This window comes from Poromitra crassiceps (assembly GCF_964638095.1).
Source record: "Poromitra crassiceps genome assembly, chromosome: 16".
NCBI lineage: Eukaryota > Metazoa > Chordata > Actinopteri > Beryciformes > Melamphaidae > Poromitra > Poromitra crassiceps.
The window spans coordinates 32309199-32333053 of NC_139645.1; the positions used below are offsets into that span (position 1 = coordinate 32309199).

Sequence of the window (23855 nt, forward strand, 5' to 3'; positions counted from 1 at the left end):
GAACTAAGCCTTAATTAAGAGTTAACTAATGTGTCTACACTGTCTAGTAATTATTACTTATACTGTTCATGTTAACTAAGGTATTGAGGTTGGTTTGAGGCATGACCTCACTGAGGTTAAGGTTAGAGCAAGCTTATGACCAAGGCTGTTAATTAAAGGTTAGTTAATACTTATTAAACATCAACTAACTCTTAAATAAGGTACCGTTTAGTGTTACCCATTACTTTTTTATTTAATTTGATATCTGATTTACTTATTTTATACTCAGTTTTTTGTACTACTATTTTTACTATTAGTGGAGTAGGAGTTTCATTATTGATTGCTTGATTGAAAGAAAGGTGAATACAGAATACAGTAAATACACCAGCGAAGAAGAAGATCCACACAGGCTAACACAGTTAGCTAATGCAGTCCACGTACGTCAGCAAACAACCTGCAACAACACAGAGTCCAGTAAAAAGATAGAAACCTTGGCCCTAGACAACTGAATTGGTTAAACTCACAAACACATAATCAAGTGAGGCATATAATCAAGTTGAATGCATCACGTAGGGTAAGAACATAATGTTGCACTAGGTCAGGGATACTCAACTTGCTTTGCCCGGGGGCCACTTTCGTGAAATGATAGAAGGCCAGGGGCCAGTTAACACATTAAGTGCCAGAGACGACCTAACTCGTCTTACATAATCCAGCGCTTAAGTGCCAAGGACGAGCTAACTCGTCTTACATAAACATTTTTTTTTTTTGACGGTGGGACATCAATCAACCCCTTTTACATCTTCGAGATAACTATTTGGAGCAAGAGCATGTGTGTAATCTATTTTACCGACCACTAAGTGGCGACAGAGACCGAGAGAAGTCACAGCCACGGGACCCAAAAGCAGCCGCCTCCCGCGGAAATGGCTTGGCGATTTTACAGTCAGAAGCCCGGACACACACACAGAACGGACAGAGATCTCTTCCCCCCAGAGCCGCGGGGGCAACGCGCGAACACACACACACACACACACACACACACACACACACACACACACACACACACACACACACACACACCGCGGGAGCAAGCCATTCAAGGAAATGGCTTGGCGATTTTACAGTAATCCATTTCAGACTCGTCCCAGCACGCAGGCAAGCAGGCAGGCAGGCACGCAGACAGACAGGCAGGCAGCACAACGCGCTTCTGACACGCCCGCTGTTAGGAGGAAGGAGGAGAAGACACACGGAGGGAGGAGTTTGAATGAGAGGGGTGTTTCCTGTTGTTATGGAGGAAATTACTGTTCAAAACTATTGTTTAGAATGTCTGACGGTCTTACTGATGCCAAAAATGAATGGTTAAAGTGACTGTTTCACAAAAAGCCATTTATCTCTGAATAAATTTCCAGACGCTGAAACCATGCTGTACTCAACGGCTAATATCTACATAACTACTAACTCTGCAAACTAACTCTTTTAGACAGAGAAAGCACACATTCTATTAGTTATTTTTAGATGATTGCTGTTCATGAATTCTTAACAGAAAAGAATCCTCGGCTGTTCTAAAATGAGCCAGAATCGTCAAAAACACCCCTGGCACAACTTACCTACAGGAATGAAAACATGGCTGGCATTCAATGTGTTAATAAACAAACAATATACATTTTTCTGTAGCGGATTGTATGTTTTTGGGGTGTCAGCCAGAGTTTAGTCTGACAATGTTGTGCACACCGGATATAGTTAGTTAGTTAGTAGGCTACATACATAAGTGCCTGGGTAGCAAGCAGACGGCGGTATTTGACAATTTAGCAGCTAAATCATAGATTATTAAAAGATATTCCATATTCCAGACTGAAATGTTATAACAGAAGTGGAGTATTGACCAGAATGACATGAACATTTGGACACTTATTCAGCGGGTATCTTGCATGTTGCGTTCAGGTGCACTGTAAAAAAATATATATATATTTTTTTGCAATTCCATGGCGGGCCACATGCGGCCCGCGGGCGCCCCCTGTGTGGCCCGCCATGGAATTGCAAAAAAATGGCGGGCTGCCAGTTGAGTATCACTGCACTAGGTGATGACGTGGAGCTAATTGTAAGCTACGTCGAAAATCAAATGATCAAATAATAACAATTCCTAGACAGTAATATTTATGAGCCAGGTTTTCATAACAATTAGTACATTAACACGCTCTGATGTCCCATCTGTCGGGCGGCTGTAGTAGAGCGGGTCGTCCACTAATCGCTTTGGATAAAAGAGGTCGGTGGTTCGATTCCCGGCTCCTCCAGTCTGCATGTTGAAGTGTCCTTGGGCAAGACACTGAACCCCAAATTGCTCCCGATGGTGTGCCAGCACCCTGCGGGGTAAACCTGCCGCCATCGGTGTGTGAATGGGTGAATGTACTTACTGAGTGTAAAGTGCTTTGGATAAAAGCGCTATATAAATGCAGGCCATTTACCATCTGTCTGTGCAGGATGATCAGGAAGCGTGAGGAGGAGAGCGCCGAGGCCATGATCGACGTGACGTACCGTCAGAGTGCGGCGGGGGCGGGGCCTGAGCGTGAGGTGGTGGCCGTGCTGCAGAAGCTCTACCTGTGTGCCAGCGTGGACTTCCTCATGACCGTGGCCGACTTCTTCATCCAGGCGCTGCCGAAAAGCCCCGCCCCCCCGGCCTCCACCGCCGCCCACAGCGACAGGCTGCCTCTGAAACAGCTGGCCGAGCCCCGCGGAGGTTCCGCCTCCAACGCCGGTAAGACACCCAACGCCCTGTGGAGGCTCCGCCTCCAACGCCAGTAAGACATCAATGCCAGTTTGGGGGGGAAGCATCGCAATTGACTTTTTCATCTCACCGATTTTGAATGTTCAGCCCCTGAGCAGCAGTGGAAGCGGACGCGGCTGCGGGCGGTCGTGGTCGACCCGGAGGTGGTGTTTGTGGCCGACCTGCTGCGGGCCGACGCCCCCTCGCTGGTGGCCTCCTTCCAGTGTGACGTCAGCCTGACGGAGGAGGGCGGAGCCCACAGCATGATGGCCAACCTCAGGGAGCTCCGCCTCCTGGCCTGCCCCTTCCTCCACAGCCCAGAGCACAAGGGCATCACCACCGTGAGACGCACACGCCACACACATGCACGCACACACACTCACGTACCAGCACACACACGCAGGGGCGGACTGGGATCATAATTCAGGCCGGGCATTAGATACCAAGCAGGCCAGGCTGATATGGGCCAATGTGCGTGCCGGCGTCCGAAGGGCGGCGGCGAAAAATTTGGGCCGTTTGAAGCTCAATTTGGGCCGTTTGTAGCCAGATTTGGGCCGTTTGAAGCCCAATTTGGGTCGTTTAAAGCCAGATTTGGGCCGTTTGAAGCCCGATTTGGGCCGTTTGAAGCCAGATTTGGGCCGTTTGAAGCCCAATTTGGGCCAAGTCCAACTTTACAATGAGATGCACCCACTTTAACCCTGAATAAAGTAATAAAACCACTAGTAAACCAGTAGGCGGCGCCTGGCCTGCTGTTTAGTGAGTGGCCTGACTGCGGGCACACACCAAAAAAAAAAAAAAAATTGCAGGCCAGGCCAGGCCACTGGGCATTTGCCCGACGTGCCCGATTATGCAGTCCGCCCCTGCACACACGCCACACAGCACACACACAGAGACACCCACGCACGCACGCACCCACGCACGCACACACAGAGCACAAGGACATCACCACGTGAGACACACACACACTCACCCACACACACACAGAGCACAAGGTCATCACCACGTGAGACATATGGAGTTATTTCTGTGTCTTTATGGAGTGCCGCAGGGATGAGTCCTAAAACCTGTCTAGAAGTCAATGGTGTTTTTCTATGGGGATTTTGGTTAAATGACTGAAATAACGTCTGTGCTTAACAACAGTTTATGAAACAAAGACCTTTGTGTTTAGCAAGATCATCTTCACAATTGAACACCACTTTATAATTTTTGAAGTGTTTTCTGAAAATCAGATTTACGCTTCAAAAATGTGGTGATAATTTGTGAAGGTTATCGTGTTAAACACAAAGGTCTCAGTTTCATAAACGTCTGTTAACCACAGATCTTATTTCAGGCACCTAACCAAAAACCCCTATAGAAAAATGCCATTGGCTTCCAGAAGAGGGAACCAGCACAATGCTAACTTCTGGGGCCGGTTGCATCAACTGGTCTTACACTGGCCAATCAGGGTGCATTCCCTGGCAATTCACATGGACGCGCATTGCTACGACCAGCATAGTTAAGACCAGACATAAGCCGTGTTGGTGCAACAGGCGTAAGTCCATGGTCTTAGACCGACGTAGGAGTTACGACCAGGCATAGTTAAGACCAGTTGGTGCAACCGGCCCCTGGGTTGGCCTACAACAATACATCATTCCTGCTCTACTTTATTATGCAGTCAAAGAGTTGTGTTACTTTGCAAATCCAATAGTATATTGACTGATAGAAATGTCATTCTTTGCCAATAGGTGTTGAGGCCTTGCTCAGTCGCTTTGGAAACCAAAAGCCAGCCCAACCAACCACTGACCGGCTTTGTGACAGTGGAGGAAGTCTTCGTCAAGGTACTTTCAGCTGAAATTGATCTTATTTATATGTATGATAGTATGTATAGATAGATAGATGGATAGATGTATTTCCTCCAAAAGTGGCCGGTAGTCATTTAAAATAACTGATAATGAAACAAAGGCCAGGAGTAAAAACAACGTTGGATATGGGTAAACTCCTCTGGTGTTTGTTATAGTTTGTAGTAACATGTAAATTAAACATAGACTGTATAAAAAGCTACCGTGACATCACCTATTGGTTTTTAGATTTGCGTTTGGAAGTCTGGAGGTTAGCATTTTCACCGTCGCCATCTTGGTTATTTGGAGACAGAAGTGACGTGAATTTGGACAAGTGATCGGCGAGCTGTGCGATCACTGGACAGGCGATCTGTCAATCACGCCCAAAAGTGTTGTCCGCTTTATCTTCTAAGGACCATAATTTACTAAATGAACATCATGCTGTATTGAAGAAGACTTGAAACTAGTGATTGAGACCATCAACTCCTTAGGAAAGATGAACAACCTTCACCCAGAGAGCAGGATGAGAGAAAGCTGCTGTGTGGCAGAACCTTTGAGGTGAACTCCTGTGAACTCCTCTGCTGCAGATCTCTCCGGTCATCTTGAACACGGTGATGACGATAACGGCGGCCATGACGGCCAAGCCTCAGAGCGAGCAGAGCCAGGAGGCGCGGCCCGGCGTCACAGACCTGTGGTCTGTCATGAACATCTACGCCTGTAACTACTGGTTCCTGGGGGTGGACCAGGCCACCGAGGCCACGGAGAGCTTCACCGAGCCGGACGCACGCAACCAGGGAGAGAGCTTCGCCGTCGACGTCAAGGTGCCACGTTTATATCCTCTTGAGTCCTCAGTGGCGACACGAGGCGATCAGCGCTCACTCCCATCGATGCTTAATTGACAAAAAACGGTCTTTATCAGTTAACAAGTCTGACCGGCGAGTCGTTGTCTCCAACGTCCGAGTCCAAATGCATGAATGCTTGAGTCATCAGTGCCTCAAGTGCAAGTCGAATCACGACTCCTGAAAATTGGACTCGGGTCTGAGTCCTGGACTCAAGTCCTACAACACAGAGTCCAGGTGACTCTGGACTCAGGTCTGTGTAGTTCAGTATGCTCTGTGTAATGTGTGTGTTGTCTTTGACAGGTGGTCCAGGTGACTTTAGACTCAGGCCTGTGTAGTTCAGTATGCTCTGTGTAACGTGTGTGTTGTCTTTGACAGGTGGTCCAGGTGACTTTAGACTCGGGCCTGTGTAGTTCAGTATGCTCTGTGTAATGTGTGTGTTGTCTTTGACAGGTGGTCCAGGTGACTCTGGACTCGGGCCTGTGTAGTTCAGTATACTCTGTGTAATGTGTGTGTTGTCTTTGACAGGTGGTCCAGGTGACTTTAGACTCAGGCTTGTGTAGTTCAGTATGCTCTGTGTAACGTGTGTGTTGTCTTTGACAGGTGGTCCAGGTGACTTTAGACTCAGGCTTGTGTAGTTCAGTATGCTCTGTGTAACGTGTGTGTTGTCTTTGACAGGTGGTCCAGGTGACTCTGGACTCGGGGCCTGTGTAGTTCAGTATGCTCTGTGTAACGTGTGTGTTGTCTTTGACAGGTGGTCCAGGTGACTCTGGACTCAGGGCTGTGTAGTTCAGTATGCCCTGTGTAACGTGTGTGTTGTCTTTGACAGGTGGTCCAGGTGACTCTGGACTCGGGCCTGTGTAGTTCAGTATGCTCTGTGTAACGTGTGTGTTGTCTTTGACAGGTGGTCCAGGTGACTCTGGACTCGGGCCTGTGTAGTTCAGTATAATCTGTGTAACGTGTGTGTTGTCTTTGACAGGTGGTCCAGGTGACTTTAGACTCAGGCCTGTGTAGTTCAGTATGCTCTGTGTAACGTGTGTGTTGTCTTTGACAGGTGGTCCAGGTGACTCTGGACTCGGGGCTGGGCCACAGGACCGTCCCGTTGCTGCTGGCTGAGTCTTCCTTCAGCGGCTCGGCCAGGAACTGGTCCTCCCTGCTGCACCTAAACGCAGACATGACGCTGGAGGTGACTGTGGGGATCACTCACATTTTACTGACTCAGGGAAATACCCGAGCAGTGAATCGGGCTGCGCAGCCATTGTTAGTTCACTCATGATGCGTCATCATGTGACATGAGATGGATTTGCATTATTTAATACATCACATTAATATATTTTGTAATCACTTCTTTTACTTGAAAAATAATTTTTTTTGCAGTGTTGCTCTCAAACCTATTCTGTTTGATTGCATGATAAAGACACAAAAGTGAAAAAAAGTAGTTTGTTGATTGATATTCAACAAAGCCTTGTAATAAACAATGTTGTTCTCATCTTGATCAGGCGCGGACTGCATAATCGGGCACGTCGGGCCGATGCCTGGTGGCCTGGCCTGGCCTGGAGTGCAAAAAAAGAGCCACCGTGATGTCACTTATTCATTTCTGCACTCTTGTGTTGGAGCCTTGAGTTTTGCATTGCTCAACACTTGGCTATAGGCTATAGAGACTAAAACCATTGTTGGCCTAATTTTTCAGAAACAAAGGTTGGAGCTTGAGCAGAACACACTACCATGTCTTTAATGTTAGGGGCTTGCTTAAACAGGAAGATGTTTAATGAAACTGAGAATATGTCAATGTTTAGTATTATTGTTATGACGTGTAGTTCTTAAGCCTGTGGAGAATAACGCAGTATGCCCGATCTGATCACTCTTACTGAAATTAAGTTTGCTGTGAAGCGTTTGTACAGAGGCATGTTTTTGGTTTTACTTCTTCATATTATACTTGCAGTTATCTAGGCAATGTTGATGTTTCTATTAGTGAACAAATAGGTAACGTGTATCATCGCGTTAGCATTATATTCACTAAATCTTGCTTCAAACGACCCAAATTGGGCTTCAAACGGGCCAAATTGGGCTTCAAACAGCCCACATTTTTCAATCGCACATCGGCCCATGTCGGCCTGGCCTGCTTGGTAACTAATGCCCGGCCTGAATTATGATCCCAGTCCGCCCCTGATCTTGATCCTAACAGTCTTGTCAGCAATCCAGAAGTTGAATGTATAAATAATGATATAATAATATGTCCTGTGTGTCTGCAGGTAAACTACTTTAATGAGAGCCATGCAGTCTGGGAGCCACTGATAGAGAGAGTGGATGGCGGGAAACGCAGGTGGAACCTCATGCTGGAGGTGAGACTCTTAGCAGTTAGCTTCTGTTTCCGCTAGCAGCACTAACACTGTGTCTGTTTAAGCTAACACTGTGGAGACAGACAGCAGTGTTAGACTGCTGACACAACACACACTGACACAAACACACTGCTTTATACTGTATAAAGGTCTATATTAAGGCATTCCATGTCTTCACTCTTGATCTGGGTGAATTATTCTGCATTCTTTGTGTCCAAACTGAGTGTGGATCTGACACAGTGTCTGATATGTTTGGTCCTGCAGATGAAGAACAACCCGGTCCAGGACAAGAGTCCAGTTCCTGGAGACGACTTCATCGTTCTCCCTGAACCTCGCACTGCCATCACCATCTGCTCCAAAGACACCATGAACATCACTGTGTCGCAGTCCTGCCTCAACGTCTTCACTAACCTCTCCAAGGTAAGACTCTCTACCTCAACGTCTTCACCAACCTCCAGCTCCAGGGTAAGGCCCTACCTGAACGTCTTCACCAACCTCCATGGTAAGACTCTACCTCAATGTCTTCACCAACCTCTCTAAGGTAAGGCTCCACCTCAAGGTCTTCACCAACCTCTCCAAGGTAAGACTACCTCAAAGTCTTTACCAACCTCTCCAAGGTAAGACTCTACCTCAACATCTTCACCAAACTCTCCAAGGTAAGACTCCTCCTCAAGGTCTTCACCAACCTCCAAGGTAAGCCTCAACCTCAACACTGACCCACAATGCTCAGGTAGAGAGGGGTATTGCAAGCTGCAATAACCGTTTTTCCGGCCGCTAGAAACAGCAACACATTTGTGCTAACAGCTAAGATAACCGTTCCTACTGAGAAGTCTGTGCATTTCATCTAAACTGGGTTGGAAAAATGATAAACACGTTTAGAACACATTTTGAAAGATGTATGAGCTGGCTGTATGCTGGATCACTGTGGAGTTAGAGAGGAGCCGGACAGACACATTCTTGTTTTTGCCCAGGCGTTCTCTGAAGGAACGGCCTCCACCTTCGACTACTCTGTGAAGGAGAAAGCCCCGTTCACCATCTGGAACGCCCTGGGGATCCCGCTTATCGTGCAGCACGGCGCCAACCTGCGTCTGGTGGATGCGGCGGCGGCGCGGGGGAAGCTGCACGAGGTGGCGGTGGGCCAGAGCGTGGACCTGGAGCACTCAGCGTCCGCCTCGTCGTCCCGGGGCAAACTGTCCACCCTGCAGCGCCAGGAGAGCTGCCTCTTCAACCTCACCATCGGTCAGTCAGTGGGCTCCAGACTCACATACACATTCTCATTTTATACACGACACACATATAGTGCTTTTCATGTTCTAGCCCGTCTGATAATGTGTCTGGACTTGGATCTTGTACGCCACATATAGTGCCATGTATACTTCTTTCAGTAGATGCAGGGTTTTCCCTGGCTTTTTGGAGGGCTTAGGTGCTGTGTCGTCAGGGGCTGCTTGGTGGCTACTTCATTTTGGACCATTATTATATGACCATATCTGTGTACAAACATGTGGAAAAGCCACAGCAGCTAATAAATAAACAACACCCAAAAAGACAAACCTGTGCCCTGCTGACCGCCACTGGGGACCAACATTGATTTGACATTCATTCGGCTTACTGGTGCTGCCCAAAACTGAGCCTCATAATGGTAGGGAAAACATGTGGTAATGGATTTTCAGAAAACGCTTCAAAATCATATAAGTCTATAAGTTTGTGAAGGTTATCTGGCCGCAGTTTCATCATTTACTTAACTTGATTATGACTTCTGTGGTTGTCATATTGCTATATAAATGTGATATAAATCATATTGACTTACTTCCCGACGACGGAACCAGGAAGTACATGACTTCTGTGGTTGGTCTACAAAAATAGTCATCCTTGCGCTGCTCTATTATGGAAGCCTTGAGAGGCGAGAGATAAATCAAATCCAGTGATCCATTTTGTTGAGGAAGTGAAGGAGGCCGAGGTGGGAGTCTGTGTGCGCCTCCCTCTATAAATACATCTTTATATGTGAATACATTTTTATTTTTTTTACCTTTACCTTTATTTAAGCAGGTGAAATATGTTGTGTCCTCCCCGTAGTTCCTTCAGGTTACAGTGAGATCTGTAACATCGCTCTGGACAAGCCGGGCCGGCGGCTGTATAACGTGCGCGGGGCGCAGCTGCAGCAGGCCGTGTCCGTGGTGCTCCAGGTCGACGCCATCCAGGGGAACAAGGTCATCACCGTCCGCTCGCCACTACAGGTCGGTTCAGTCTGCTTCACTTTAACCCTTAAAGGCCACAGGGGCATCAAACCCAATGTCATCCAAAAGGTTCTGAACAGATTTGCACGAAACTTGGCAGAAACGTTGGTTATGTGCCAACTTAGAAGTGATTAACTTTCCACGCCCACTAGCCACAAGGGGGCGTAACAGGCCGCGGCAGAGGTATACCCTCTAGTTCAATTTGTAACACTTCAGTCATTCATGTTCGCTGTTTAGTTATAGTTTGATATACTTTCTCAGGTCAATGTGATGTACTCAGTTCTCTGGAATGCATTGGGAACCTTGAAAATAGAAAGGAAGATAATGGTAATAATTCTGCTGAGACCTCTGCCTCTGCTTCCAGATAAAGAATCATTTCTCGGTGCCCTTCTCCATCCTGAAGTACTGTCCGTCCTCCAGCAGCCTGCTGACGCTCGGAGTCGCCGAGCCCGAGAAAGAGTTCCACGTCGCCTTGGAAACCTACAGGTATATATGATCCAGATTAGTGATGGGATATCGGCATATCGGTTTTGGGTGCCGATACTAATGTAATTCACACATCGGATATCGGACGGATGTTGCAAAAATACGTTCCGTTCCAGATTCCAGTCATAGCTTGCGCTGGACCATAAACCCACATGAAACAGCAGTTGTAGTAACCACATGTAGTTGTTGCTTGTCTTGTCCTAGGAATTTCATTGTTCAGAATGACTTTGTGTTATACTGTGCAGATCCATGACAGATGTTTGTCAGAATTTGAAAATGTATGTGTATAAATGAAGAGTTCATTTGCAAAAACAGGTTAAACGCCATTCTTAAAATGAACAACACCTGGTTGATACTCCCTGGAGTGCACATAGAAAATATTATTGAGGTGATTTATGTGAAAATTATCAGATGAATATGTTTTAGTTATGATTGATAATACAAATTCCCCAAAAATAAATAAATTACAGTATAAATTAGGGCTGTGCCGATTCACTTATCTCCCGATTCGATACTATCACGATACTTGGGTGCCGATTCGATATATATTGCGATTCTTAAGTATTGCGATTCTACGATTATTGCGATTCGATATTACGATTTATTGCGATTTTTGTTTATTTTTTTCTTTTCTTTTTTCAGTTTGTTTGCTTTTTACACTAGATTAGAACATGGGAAAAGTTGAATCATACACTAGAGACTGTATATTATATATCATGAGTAGGGCTGGGCGATATAGTTAAAAACAGGGGCGGACTGGGATCATAATTCAGGCCGGGCATTAGATACCAAGCAGGCCAGGCCGATATGGGCCGACGTTTGAAGCCCAAAGATGCACCCACTTTAACCCTGAAGTGTAATTATTACTTCAGACTAACTAATAAAGTAATAAAACCACTAGTAAACCAGTAGGCGGCGCCGGGCCTGCTGTTCAGTGAGTGGACTGACTGCGGGCACAAAAAAAAAAAAAAAAAAAAAAAAAAATTTTTTTTTTGCTTTTGCGATTATCGATTCTGGAATAAAAGATCGATTCAAAAAATCGTGACATTAAAAATCGCGATACTTAGGTGAATCGATTTTTTCTCCCACCCCTAGTATAAATACATCAATATATAAAATAAAATTATAAAATATCCAAATGAATACCTGTTTTTGCAAATTAACTCTTCATATATATATATATATCAGGTCAATGTGATGATATTCAAGATTTTTTGGAAAGGATCTGTATATATATATATATATATATATATATATATATATATATATATATATATACAGATCCTTTCCAAAAAATTAGAATATCATGGAAATACCATGGATGAACGTGGGCTTCAGCAGTTTGTCAAGCAAAGACGATTCAAATATTTGTCGGAGATTCAGAGGGAGTGGACTGAGGCTGGAGTCAGTCATAACTGAGAAGTAACTGCTGATTTTCTTCACACTATTCTAATTTCTTGAAATACTGTTTGGGGGGTTTCTGGAGCTGTAGGCCAAAATTATGAAAAATGAAACAAATAAAGGCTAGAAATATTTCACTTTGTGTGTAATGAATCTATAATCTATGAAAGTTTCACTTTTTGAAAGGAATTATGGAAAAAAAATAACTTTTCATGATATATTTTTTTTTTGGAAAGGATCTGTATATGTATGTATTTGTTTCCAGGTGAAACTGTAAAGCAGACCATAAATCCTCAACTTTTGTGTCCAGCAGACAGAAATGTTTTCTGCCTGTTTCAGACAGTTTTAAGTCCATGGCACTTGAAACAAACACAGATGTTTGTTTGGTGTGCCATGGCTGTCTGTCCTTGTTTGGAGACATTCTCCGTTGTAAGACATTTGATTGGTGTACCATGGGCTTTAGCCTTGCAGCCCTGCAGGCAGCCGTTAGTGAGTATTGATTGATTGATTGATTGATTTTATTCAGTATGTGTGACCTCTGCCTACACCCTCTCCTCCCCAGGGCCCAGCTGTTTGTGCGCCCGGCAGGCCATCTGGAGGGGCTCTACGGAGCCTCCTCCACCTGTGTGTCGTGGAAGGAGCAGGTGCACCGCAGCTCTGAGGTGCGCTCTGTGCTGCGCTGCCCGGCCACAGACAGCAGCTTCCTGCCTCTGAGCCTCAACACGCTGGCGCAGCCCGACAGCCTGCAGCACATCACCAGCGCCGGAGGGGAGGACTGGGACCCCGCCTACATCATCCACCTGCACCCTGTGGCCACGCTGCGCAACCTGCTGCCCTACACGCTGCGCTACCTGCTGGAGGTACGCTCACCACACATGCTGCCAAGTCTGATCTGAATAGTTTTCTCTCCTGTGTTTATGAGTTAAGAACAGGTGGGAAAAAGGTTTTTGCCAGGATCATTTTTTGAAATTTCTTTTTTTGCCAGGTTAATCGTGGCCTTTGTAATACTCATTTAATAATTAATATTAATATTAAGCTCAGAATTTCCTAGATTAGTTTTGTTTTCTCACTTATTATTTATTATAATAATATGCTACCTGGAGAATGCAACACTTAAGTCCCTGGAGGGTTTTTAAAGGTCCCAATTCGTGCAGCTGTAACCTCTTAAAAACGTGTGTCTCTGGTCCATAAAACATGATTCTGGATTAATCTGTCGAAAATATAGCAAACCCGTTTGTTGTGACGGAGTTCTCACTTCCTCATCTGGTCGCTTCCCAAGAATGGCCTGTTTCTATAATATATTCAGAACTAACAGTTCCCATTGGCCGCTGAGGGAGAGCCCGCCCCAGGCTCCCAGCGGCCAATCAGATTAGCGTCTGTGGACCAGCACGCTAGGTTGCGAGTTATCGTTAACTAAACGGTACTACGCTAAAGAGGACATCTCAAAATGCCTAGACTTACCAAATGCACCTCTGCAGTTGCTGGATCACGTACAGTTGGCGTTGCTCCAGCTAGAAGTGTTAATTTTGTGGCTATAGACTAAATGGTGCAGGTAGCTTGTGTGAGAGGGACCCGCGCTGTATGCAGGAGGAAGCTCGTGACGTCGAAATTCCCCCAAGATTCCCCTCTGGGCAAACGGCGCGTTTGGGGGTGTGGCTTGGAGGAGACTGCTTGAGAGAGCTGTATAGGGACAAATCCAACTGTGGCAGTTCTGAGCGTGTGACCACTCATTACAGGGAGGGCTGACAGCAGTATATATGCATTTACAAGTAAAAACAGCTTTTGCACGGAATGGGACCTTTAACGCAATTCTCCTTCACATTCAATGATGATTATATTGTATTTTTTGTAATTGTTTTGATATGTATAAATAATAATAACAACAACAACAACTTGCCTCTCTGGGCTTCCGTAGTGAGCTAATTGAACCTATTCTAATTGACTCTGATGTGTAAATCTAAGGTGTTTTTATAATCACCTCCCCAGGGTTCAGCAGAGTTCTATGAGCTGCAGGAGGGCAGCTCCTCTGACATCCTGAACGCTCGTATCTCTGGAGAGATGATGGAGCTGGTGCTGTCTCAGTACCAGGGCCGGGACTGGCACGGCCACGTGCGCGTGGACCCGGACCTGCCCGAGTTCTTCCCCGTCTCCTTCACCTGCGACTCGGACCCCCGGCTGACGGCCGACGTGAGCGTGCACGTGACGAGAGCGCACGGCCGCCTGCTGCTGTCGGTCTTCAGCCCGTACTGGATCATCAACAAGACGTCGCGCGTGCTGCAGTACCGCGCCGACGAGCTGTCCGTCAAACACCCCGCAGACTACCGAGATGTGGTGCTCTTCTCCTTCAGGAAGAAGGCCCTGTTCAGCAAGAGCAAGGTAGGCCTGTTAGCACGACCCAGGTGGAAGTCAAAATGCAGACACTTGTCGGTGGTTGAACAAACCCAAAGGATTTATTAACAAAATGTTGTGCGGGCTGTCAGGCAGGAACTCAGGATTCCTGGAAAGCAAGAAAAAAAACAAAATCAGTACTGGACTCCAAAAAACACAGGAGATGAAAGTCAATAGGAAAATTCCTTGGAAGAGGTTAGGATAATGACACGATACCAATCATAAGTCGTTTCAACGATCTGACACAGCTTGAAGGGAGACCAGAGTACAGGTGCATCTAAAAAATAATATCATGGAAAAGTTTTTTTTTTTCATGATTTAATTCAAAAAGTGAAACTTTCATATATTCTAGATTCATTACACATAAAGTTAAATATGTCAAGCCTTTTTTGGTTTAGATTTTGATGATTATGGCTTATCTCATGAAAATCAAAAAATACACTCAATACTTGGTCGGGGCTCCTTTTGCAGGAATGACTGCATCAATGCGGCGTGTGCCGTGGCGTGGCGTGGTGTGGCGTTGGCGTGGCGTGGTGTGGTGTGGCATGGTCACATACTGAGATGAATGCAGAAAGGCTTTCATTCCCACATTGCTGCAGCAGAAAAAAGTGCAAAACAATGAGATTATAAAGCAAGAGATGTTTCTGCGTTGTATTTATTTGCCAAGTGGTTACAGCAGTTAATGCAGGCGATCATTCTGATAGAAAAATGCACACAAAAAAACATTGTGTTAACAGCAGGATGTTCTTTTTATCTTTTATTATTAAAAAACCCCAATATGCACTCATAAACATATAAATACCTGTAAACATGCAATCAATCAACCAAACAAACAGACAATCAACCAAACTTAAAGCAAAACCATCAAAGACAAACCAAAGGGAAACTAGATTACTGTATGCAAATAAACCAGAGAAACCAAACCACTGTAAAAAAACAAGGAAACAGCTGTGTGCTAACAGCTGTGTGCTAACAGCTGTGTGCTAACAGTGTGTTAACATTGTGTCTCTCCTCCTCTGGTGCAGCTGCAGCTGTGTGTCTCCACCTCCTCCTGGTCAGACGGCTTCTCTCTGGACACGGTGGGCAGTTACGGCTGTGTGCGCTGTCCCTCCACCACCATGGACTACCTGGTAACATCTCATACAGTGCCTCCTCTCAGGGTTCTGTCTGTCTGTCTGTCTGACAGACAGACAGACAGACAGACAGTGTGTTAATGTCTGTGTCATGAGCAGTATGAGGCAGACCGTTGGGCAAACTGGTCTGTTATTCCCAAACTGAACTGGTAGCAAGACCAAATGGGAATATACAAATTATAGGAATACAAGTATTCCCCCCATCTGTGTATTTTTGTAGTTGGACCTCCTTTCGTCAATCTAAATGTCAATATATTTTAACACTATTTAATTGTACATATGTTACACAGATGGAAAAAAATAGGAACTTAGAAAGGTTATCCTGGCAAAACGTTTGTCACCTGTTCTTAAAGCATAAGATCACCCACAAATAAAAGTGCAGTCATTATCTCAGCTGATGGAAGCACAGGGGAAGTTGTTTAGTCCACAAAACATTTGTGGAGTTTCACAGCAAAACGCTGTCGCAGCATCCTCTGACCTAAACCATTTGAAGTGGGTGGTGACCAACTTACAGATGTCAAAAAAGGGCTCCATATACTCCTCACTTTGGCTTAATCCAAGTCTGCACAAGCCCTGAGATGCCAAGTTGACTTGAAAAGACATCATTTACACCCTGTTGTTAGCTGAAATATTCATTGTAGCAGGCTACAGTTAGCCACCCCCCTTCTTCTTATTGCACGTGGCTACAGTGAAGATTTCAGCTTAAACAGGGTGTAAATCACATCTGTTCAAGTCAACTTAAACCCGCCCTTTCATCAGCATGGGGGTAAGTAGGCAATGACTTAATTTCCATTTTTGAAACTTATCCTTTAGTCATAAACACAGGAGAGAAAACTATTTATATCAGACTTCTGTGTGTGTGTGTGTGTGTGTGTGTGTGTGTGCGTGCGTGTGCGTGTGCGTGTGTGTGCGTGTGCGTGTGTGTGCGTGCAGGTGGGGGTGAGTATCCAGATGAGCAGCTTTAACCTGACCCGTATCGTGACCCTGAGTCCGTTCTTCACGCTGGTCAACAAGTCCTCATACGAGCTGGAGGTGGGCGAGCTGCAGGAGGGAGATGGAGATCACGCCTCCGCCACCAGGTGGCACTACATCGCCTCCACTGAGGTCAGTGAGCCGGACGCTGCCTTTACTTCTCCGCTAGTGATGCGCGCGGCCTCCCCAGAACCCGCTGGGTCCTGCGGGTTGGCCCGCCCCGCAGGCGGTCTGGGTCCGAAAATGAGGGAAATTGTTGTCAGTTGTTGTCTTGTGTGTTGCAGTGTGTGTTTCCAACGGTCAGTTGTTGTCTGTTGTGTGTTTCAGTGTCTGCCTCTGTGGCCGGAGAGCGTGGGGGGCCGGCTCTGTGTTCGAGTCGTCGGGTCTGAATCTTCCTCCAAGTCCTTCTTCTTCAACAAGCAGGACAACGGCACCCTACTGGGCATGGACCAGGTCAGTCTGCAGTGTTTACATTCACTGCTCAGTAGGGGTCGACCGATATGGGTTTTTCAGGGCCGATATCGATATCGATTATCGGTAAGGAAAGACACCGATAACCGATATTTTGGAACCGATATATGTTTGCAGTAAAAATTTAAATCTTGGTGTCAAAATTTAGAATAACACGACCCGTTGTTGAAATTCATTTTCTTCAGTTTATCCAACTACAATATTATTTGAAAATATTCACTCTATTAATATTGATATGAATCAAAGTGTGTGTGTGTGTGTGTTTAATCTAGTGGAGACTTGGGCACATTATCAAGATAAAGCTGTGTACTTTAAACAAGCTAACAGCTCACCACAGAAACAAAATAATAAAGAGGGTTTCCCTCAGCTTACACTACTTGACACTAACCTCGCACCAGGCTCTCTCAAAGGAGAACACAAACAGGTTCATCCGGGCATCTGCTGACCAATGTCTCATCCTAGTTTATTCGGTTCCTTTTTTTATTGCAAACGAGTCCGCTGACGTACTAATGTCTCATCCTAGTTTATTCGGTTCCTTCTTCCTCCTCCGCTCTGGAGAGAGTGGTGCAGCCTGCTTGCGCTGCATTACACATGCGAGTGGATTGGAGATAGATTTTCGGGACACTACAGGACTATTGATTAATAAAACAGCTTCGCGCTTGACAACCATGGCCATTTGATTCAAAAAGAGCGACGCTACACCGTGGACGCTATGGAGTTAAAATCTTGTGTTCTGCCCCAGTTTACAAGGTACACCAATCGTATCGGACTTTCTCCAACAAACACGGACAGACACAGACAGACACGGACGGACTGCTATGGCACACCAAACGAACATTTGCGAACAATCTGCGTTTGTCTGTGTCTGTCCGTGTTTGTTGGAGAAAGTCTAGGAAGGCTGGCAGTCACACTCGCTCACACAGGCAGGCAGGCAGAGTGGGACAGGCATAAAACAAATGTGAACGAACTCATCCATCTGGCAGCGTCAGGTTAGGGCAGGCAGGCAGCGTCTCAAATTTCATTTCTGAGGAGCCCTCTGATAGGCTATTGCTCAATATGTAACCAATCAGATAGCACTGTGGGCGGGACATTGCCACAGGCCAGACAGGGAGCTGCAGCAGAGAGAGAGACACACAGGCTTCTACAGCGCTTTATGGCGAAAGTAGCGCATTTTTTAATAAATGTATTATATCGGCAAACAGCCAATGAAAATGCCGATACAGATAATCTGCAAAATGCTGAATATCGGCCATAATAATCGGCCAAACCGATAATCGGTCGACCCCTACTGCTCAGTTATCTTTGCACACTGGAATACGTTCATATCCAAAGCCCGTAGGAATGCATGGAGCATGGGTGTGGAGCTACTTTTATCCTTATCCCGAAGTTATCCTTTATTTATTTATCCCCTTGGGGAAATTCATCCTCTGCATTTGACCCATCCTCTACTAGGAACCTTCCTAGAACTAGGAGCAGTGGGCAGCCACAGTGCAGCGGCCGGGGACCAACTCCAGTTATTCTACCAGTACCTTGGTCAGGGGCACTGACAGGACTATTAACCCTAACATACATGTCTTCGATGGTGGGAGGAAACCGGAGCACCCGGAGAAAACCCACACAAACACGGGGAGAACATGCAAACTCCACACAGAAAGGACCTGGGACGGACCGGGGTTCAAACCCGGGACCTTTCTCATCATTTTGCCGGGGGGGGAAGGGGGGGGGGGGCTCACTACGCTCTGCAGGCTGTGTCAGAGCCGCACCGGTGTGTTTACGATGGAAAGTGAAGGGAATGTTTTCTAATAGATAATTACATCAATCACCTAAACGCTATCAAACATTTCAAACATTTCATTGCAGGATGATGATGTTTTCTTTGGTGTGTCACTGCAAACACAATCACACAATCACACACAAACACACACACACACACACACACACACACACACACACACACACACACACGCAAATTTCATCAACAGGGAAAAGGTAAAAAGAAAGTATTTATTTTCCATCTGAAGATAAAACACACCAAATAAAGCATCCTTTTAAACAAAACGAACCCAACTACGCTGTTTTAGTTTATACAAAAAAATATAATATAATATAATATAATATAATATACCGTAAATTCCGGACTATAAGACGCACCGGTCTATAAGCCGCAGCACCAAAATTGACTATTTTTTTCTTCTATAAGCCGCACCGGACTATAAGCCGCGGGTGTTTTGATGTTTAATTACCATATGAAAGGGTTCTGCACAGAGAGGAATGTCGGGAAAGAGATCGCTGTTTGGGGAAGCTCCCATTTATTTTCAACAAAACAAGCATTACGGTAGGGTAGGCTATAGGCTATAAGAAGCTCCCATTTATTAACATTTCAACAAAATAAATACCGTAGCTATAAAAAATAAAACAATAATAATAATAATAAAACAATCCTCAAAAGGATAAAGTGCTGTAAAAACAATAAAACAATTCTCAAAAGGTTAAGGTGCAGTAAATAACTGGAAAACAAAAAACAATCCTCAAAAGGATAAGGTGCTGCCAACAAAACCAGGTACCGTAATCCTTCTCTTCATCTTTTAGATGAAGGTGCAGCAAACGGCTGTAAACAGAGTCAAAGTAAAGTCACTAATCCTCGTCTTCCTCGTCTTCCTCTTCTTCCTCCGTACTGAAACCAGCAAAGTCCTCAACTTCAGTGTCGGAAACGAACAGGTTCAGGGTGGCTTCGTCAACCACTCCTCTCTCTCCTTCGTTGTCGCTCTCAAAACCAACGAACTCCTCTTCGTCACTGTCCGAATCGAACAGCCTCTGAAGGCCCTCAGCTGTGGCGGCGTCCTCCTCTTCGTCACGCAGCAGTCCAGCCTTTCGGAACCCGTTGGTGATCGTGGATGTCTTAACACTCCTCCACGCTGTCAGGACCCACTGGCAAACTTGTGCGAAAGTTGCCTTCCTCATTCGCCCTGTTTTTGTGAATGACTTGTCCCCGCTCGTCATCCACGTCTCCCACTCGATGCGCAGCGCCACTTTAAATGCGCGATTGACACTGATGTCGAGTGGCTGGAGATGCTTGGTCGTGCCCCCAGGTATCACAGCTGGAATGCTGTTTGTTTTCTTGATGGCTGCTTTGACCGAATCGGTGATATGAGCCCTCATGCTGTCCAGGACGAGCAACGCTTTCTTTTGGTGAAAGAATCCTCCAGGGCGCTGGACGTAGCACTGAGACAACCACTCCTTCATGACACTTTCCATCATCCACCCTTTCTTGTTGACTCTGACGCAGATACCACTGGGCATTTTCTCTTTCGGCATCGTAATCCGCTTGAAAATCACCATTGGCGGCAGCTTCGCTCCAGATGCTGTGCAGCCTAGAACACAAGTGAAGTTGGTTCTCTCGTGACCTGTGGTTCTTAACGTGATCGACGATTCACCTTTCTTGTTCACAGTGCGAGTGAGTGGCAGGTCGAACGTCAAGGGCACTTCATCCATGTTTATGATCTGCTCCGGTTCGATGGAATGATCCTTGATCTTCCTTTGTGTGTATTCGCCGAAGTTTGCGATTTTCTCCTGGTAGTCGGGAGGGAGTTGTTGGCACACAGTCGTCCGCGCCCGGACAGACAGTCCCTTTCGTCTCATGAAACGAAAGCACCAAGATGGCCCACCTCTGAAATGTTCAATTTTCATCTCGGTGGCTACTGTTTTTGCCTTCAGTCGGATCTGCACCGTGGAAACGCCTCGGCCGTCTGCTCGCTGGGTCAACACCCAGTCCTCAAGGGAATCTTCAAGCTCCGGCCATCTGCTTTTGTGGCCTCTGAAGGACTTTTTTGTTTTCTTACACTGAGACAGTTCCTCCTGCTGCTTTTTCCAACGTCTCACCATCGATTCATTTATGCCCAGAGTACGCGCGGCTGCTCTGTTTCCCTCTTTTAGTGCGAGTTCGACTGCTTTCAGCTTGAATGCTGCGTCGTGTGAATTTCTGCGTACCTTCCCCATGGTAAGTGAGAGACAGACTGCTCGTCTTGTTGTGATTCCGGGCTGATGAACTTTGCTTACCGTAATTACCATATGTAAGGGTTCACGCACAGAGGGGATTGTTGGCTGTTTGAGGAAGCTCCCATTTACCGTATTACCGTAACATTTCAACAAAACAACATAACACAACACCTTTGTTTATTTCGACAGTGCACACAGTGTCCGCGGTGTGGTGAAAAGAGGGCAACAGAGGAAATTAAAACAGAAGTGGATTTATAGGTAGAAAGAGTGCTAAAAAAGAGAGATTTTATTTGTATTTGAAATTTTTTTTCTGAAAAAATCCATAGATAAGATGCACCGTTATATAAGCCGCAGGGGCCAAAAAACGGGAAAAAAGCCGCGGCTTATAGTCCGGAATTTACGGTAATATATTGCGCACATTTGATTTTGGGGGTTAAAAAATAACAAATATCTGTCTCTCTCTCTTCTCAGCTGCTAAATGGCAGAGAGAACTCAAATTCCTTGGCTTGGCCTGTTTTGCACTTTGCTGCTCACTCTTGCACTTTTTATGATGCTACCTTTTGCACTTTGTGATACTTGTTCATTGCCCTGTGCTTTTTTGTGCTTTTTTGTTTTATGTATGTTTTTAGCTGTAGTTTTATCTTGACTCTTAAGTGTTTGTTTGTTTTTAGCCCTTGTTGTTTTATGTGAGGATTTTTGTGCCTGTTTTAGTGTTTGTGTTGCACTATGTGTGTTTTTAGATCTTCTGTCTGCAAACCAATTTCCCTGCGGGGACAATAAAACTACCTTTGACCTTTGACTCACAGTATGGAGGGATCATCGTGGACGTGAACATCTCAGATCACTCCACTGTTATCGGCTTCACTGACTACTATGAAGGAGCAGCTCCGGCTCTCATCGTCAACCACACGCCCTGGGTCACAGTCTGCTACAGACAGAGGTCAGTAACCACACGCCCTGGGTCACAGTCTGCTACAGACAGAGGTCAGTAACCACACACCCTGGGTCACAGTCTGCTACAGACAGAGGTCAGTAACCACACGCCCTGGGTCACAGTCTGCTACAGACAGAGGTCAGTAACCACACGCCCTGGGTCACAGTCTGCTACAGACAGAGGTCAGTAACCACACGCCCTGGGTCACAGTCTGCTACAGACAGAGGTCAGTAACCACACGCCCTGGGTCACAGTCTGCTACAGACAGAGGTCAGTAACCACACGCCCTGGGTCACAGTCTGCTACAGACAGAGGTCAGTAACAACACGCCCTGGGTCACAGTCTGCTACAGACAGAGGTCAGTAACCACAGGCCCTGGGTCACAGTCTGCTACAGACAGAGGTCAGTAACCACACGCCCTGGGTCACAGTCTGCTACAGACAGAGGTCAGTAACCACACGCCCTGGGTCACAGTCTGCTACAGACAGAGGTCAGTAACAACAGGCCCTGGGTCACAGTCTGCTACAGACAGAGGTCAGTAACCACACGCCCTGGGTCACAGTCTGCTACAGACAGAGGTCAGTAACCACACACCCTGGGTCACAGTCTGCTACAGACAGAGGTCAGTAACCACACGCCCTGGGTCACAGTCTGCTACAGACAGAGGTCAGTAACCACACGCCCTGGGTCACAGTCTGCTACAGACAGAGGTCAGTAACCACACGCCCTGGGTCACAGTCTGCTACAGACAGAGGTCAGTAACCACACGCCCTGGGTCACAGTCTGCTACAGACAGAGGTCAGTAACAACACGCCCTGGGTCACAGTCTGCTACAGACAGAGGTCAGTAACCACAGGCCCTGGGTCACAGTCTGCTACAGACAGAGGTCAGTAACCACACACCCTGGGTCACAGTCTGCTACAGACAGAGGTCAGTAACAACACGCCCTGGGTCACAGTCTGCTACAGACAGAGGTCAGTAACAGCATGCCCTGGGTCACAGTCTGCTACAGACAGAGGTCAGTAACCACACGCCCTGGGTCACAGTCTGCTACAGACAGAGGTCAGTAACCACACACCCTGGGTCACAGTCTGCTACAGACAGAGGTCAGTCACCACACGCCCTGGGTCACAGTCTGCTACAGACAGAGGTCAGTAACCACACGCCCTGGGTCACAGTCTGCTACAGACAGAGGTCAGTAACAACAGGCCCTGGGTCACAGTCTGCTACAGACAGAGGTCAGTAACCACACGCCCTGGGTCACAGTCTGCTACAGACAGAGGTCAGTAACAACACGCCCTGGGTCACAGTCTGCTACAGACAGAGGTCAGTAACAGCATGCCCTGGGTCACAGTCTGCTACAGACAGAGGTCAGTAACAACACGCCCTGGGTCACAGTCTGCTACAGACAGAGGTCAGTAACCACACGCCCTGGGTCACAGTCTGCTACAGACAGAGGTCAGTAACCACACGCCCTGGGTCACAGTCTGCTACAGACAGAGGTCAGTAACCACACGCCCTGGGTCACAGTCTGCTACAGACAGAGGTCAGTAACCACACGCCCTGGGTCACAGTCTGCTACAGACAGAGGTCAGTAACAACAGGCCCTGGGTCACAGTCTGCTACAGACAGAGGTCAGTAACCACACGCCCTGGGTCACAGTCTGCTACAGACAGAGGTCAGTAACAACAGGCCCTGGGTCACAGTCTGCTACAGACAGAGGTCAGTAACCACACGCCCTGGGTCACAGTCTGCTACAGACAGAGGTCAGTAACCACACGCCCTGGGTCACAGTCTGCTACAGACAGAGGTCAGTAACCACACGCCCTGGGTCACAGTCTGCTACAGACAGAGGTCAGTAACCATGGCAGTAAAAATGGCTGCCTCCGTGGCTCTCCGGCTCGAGCAGTAACATCAACGTTCATTGAGTTTAAACAGCCATAAGTGCAGTTATTGCAGAAATAGATTCCATAACAACAATTAAACAAGTACAGGAGTTGCACCAGCGAGGTTTCTCAGCAGAAAATATGTTTTCGCCGTTGTTCTGAGTGGATTTAGATTTGACTGGATCTGATGCTGATTGGCTGAAGGACTGGCTACTTCCACCC

General features: G+C 46.5%; 1 protein-coding gene across 1 annotated transcript in view; it reads left to right on the plus strand.

The window, feature by feature from the left end:
• LOC310791594 (intermembrane lipid transfer protein VPS13C-like) overlaps positions 1-23855 on the plus strand; it is a gene marked incomplete at its 5' end in the record, with an annotated part of 130999 nt that overhangs the window by 60649 nt on the left and 46495 nt on the right. The window contains 16 exons of the mRNA XM_083653261.1: positions 2454-2728; positions 2846-3078; positions 4462-4554; positions 5142-5375; positions 6448-6579; positions 7646-7735; positions 7997-8152; positions 8704-8971; positions 9806-9966; positions 10331-10452; positions 12416-12713; positions 13840-14229; positions 15267-15371; positions 16308-16478; positions 16674-16799; positions 21620-21753. Of these exons, the coding sequence (XP_083509387.1) occupies positions 2454-2728; positions 2846-3078; positions 4462-4554; positions 5142-5375; positions 6448-6579; positions 7646-7735; positions 7997-8152; positions 8704-8971; positions 9806-9966; positions 10331-10452; positions 12416-12713; positions 13840-14229; positions 15267-15371; positions 16308-16478; positions 16674-16799; positions 21620-21753 (2988 nt within the window). The remainder of the gene's footprint in view (positions 1-2453; positions 2729-2845; positions 3079-4461; positions 4555-5141; positions 5376-6447; positions 6580-7645; positions 7736-7996; positions 8153-8703; positions 8972-9805; positions 9967-10330; positions 10453-12415; positions 12714-13839; positions 14230-15266; positions 15372-16307; positions 16479-16673; positions 16800-21619; positions 21754-23855) is intronic.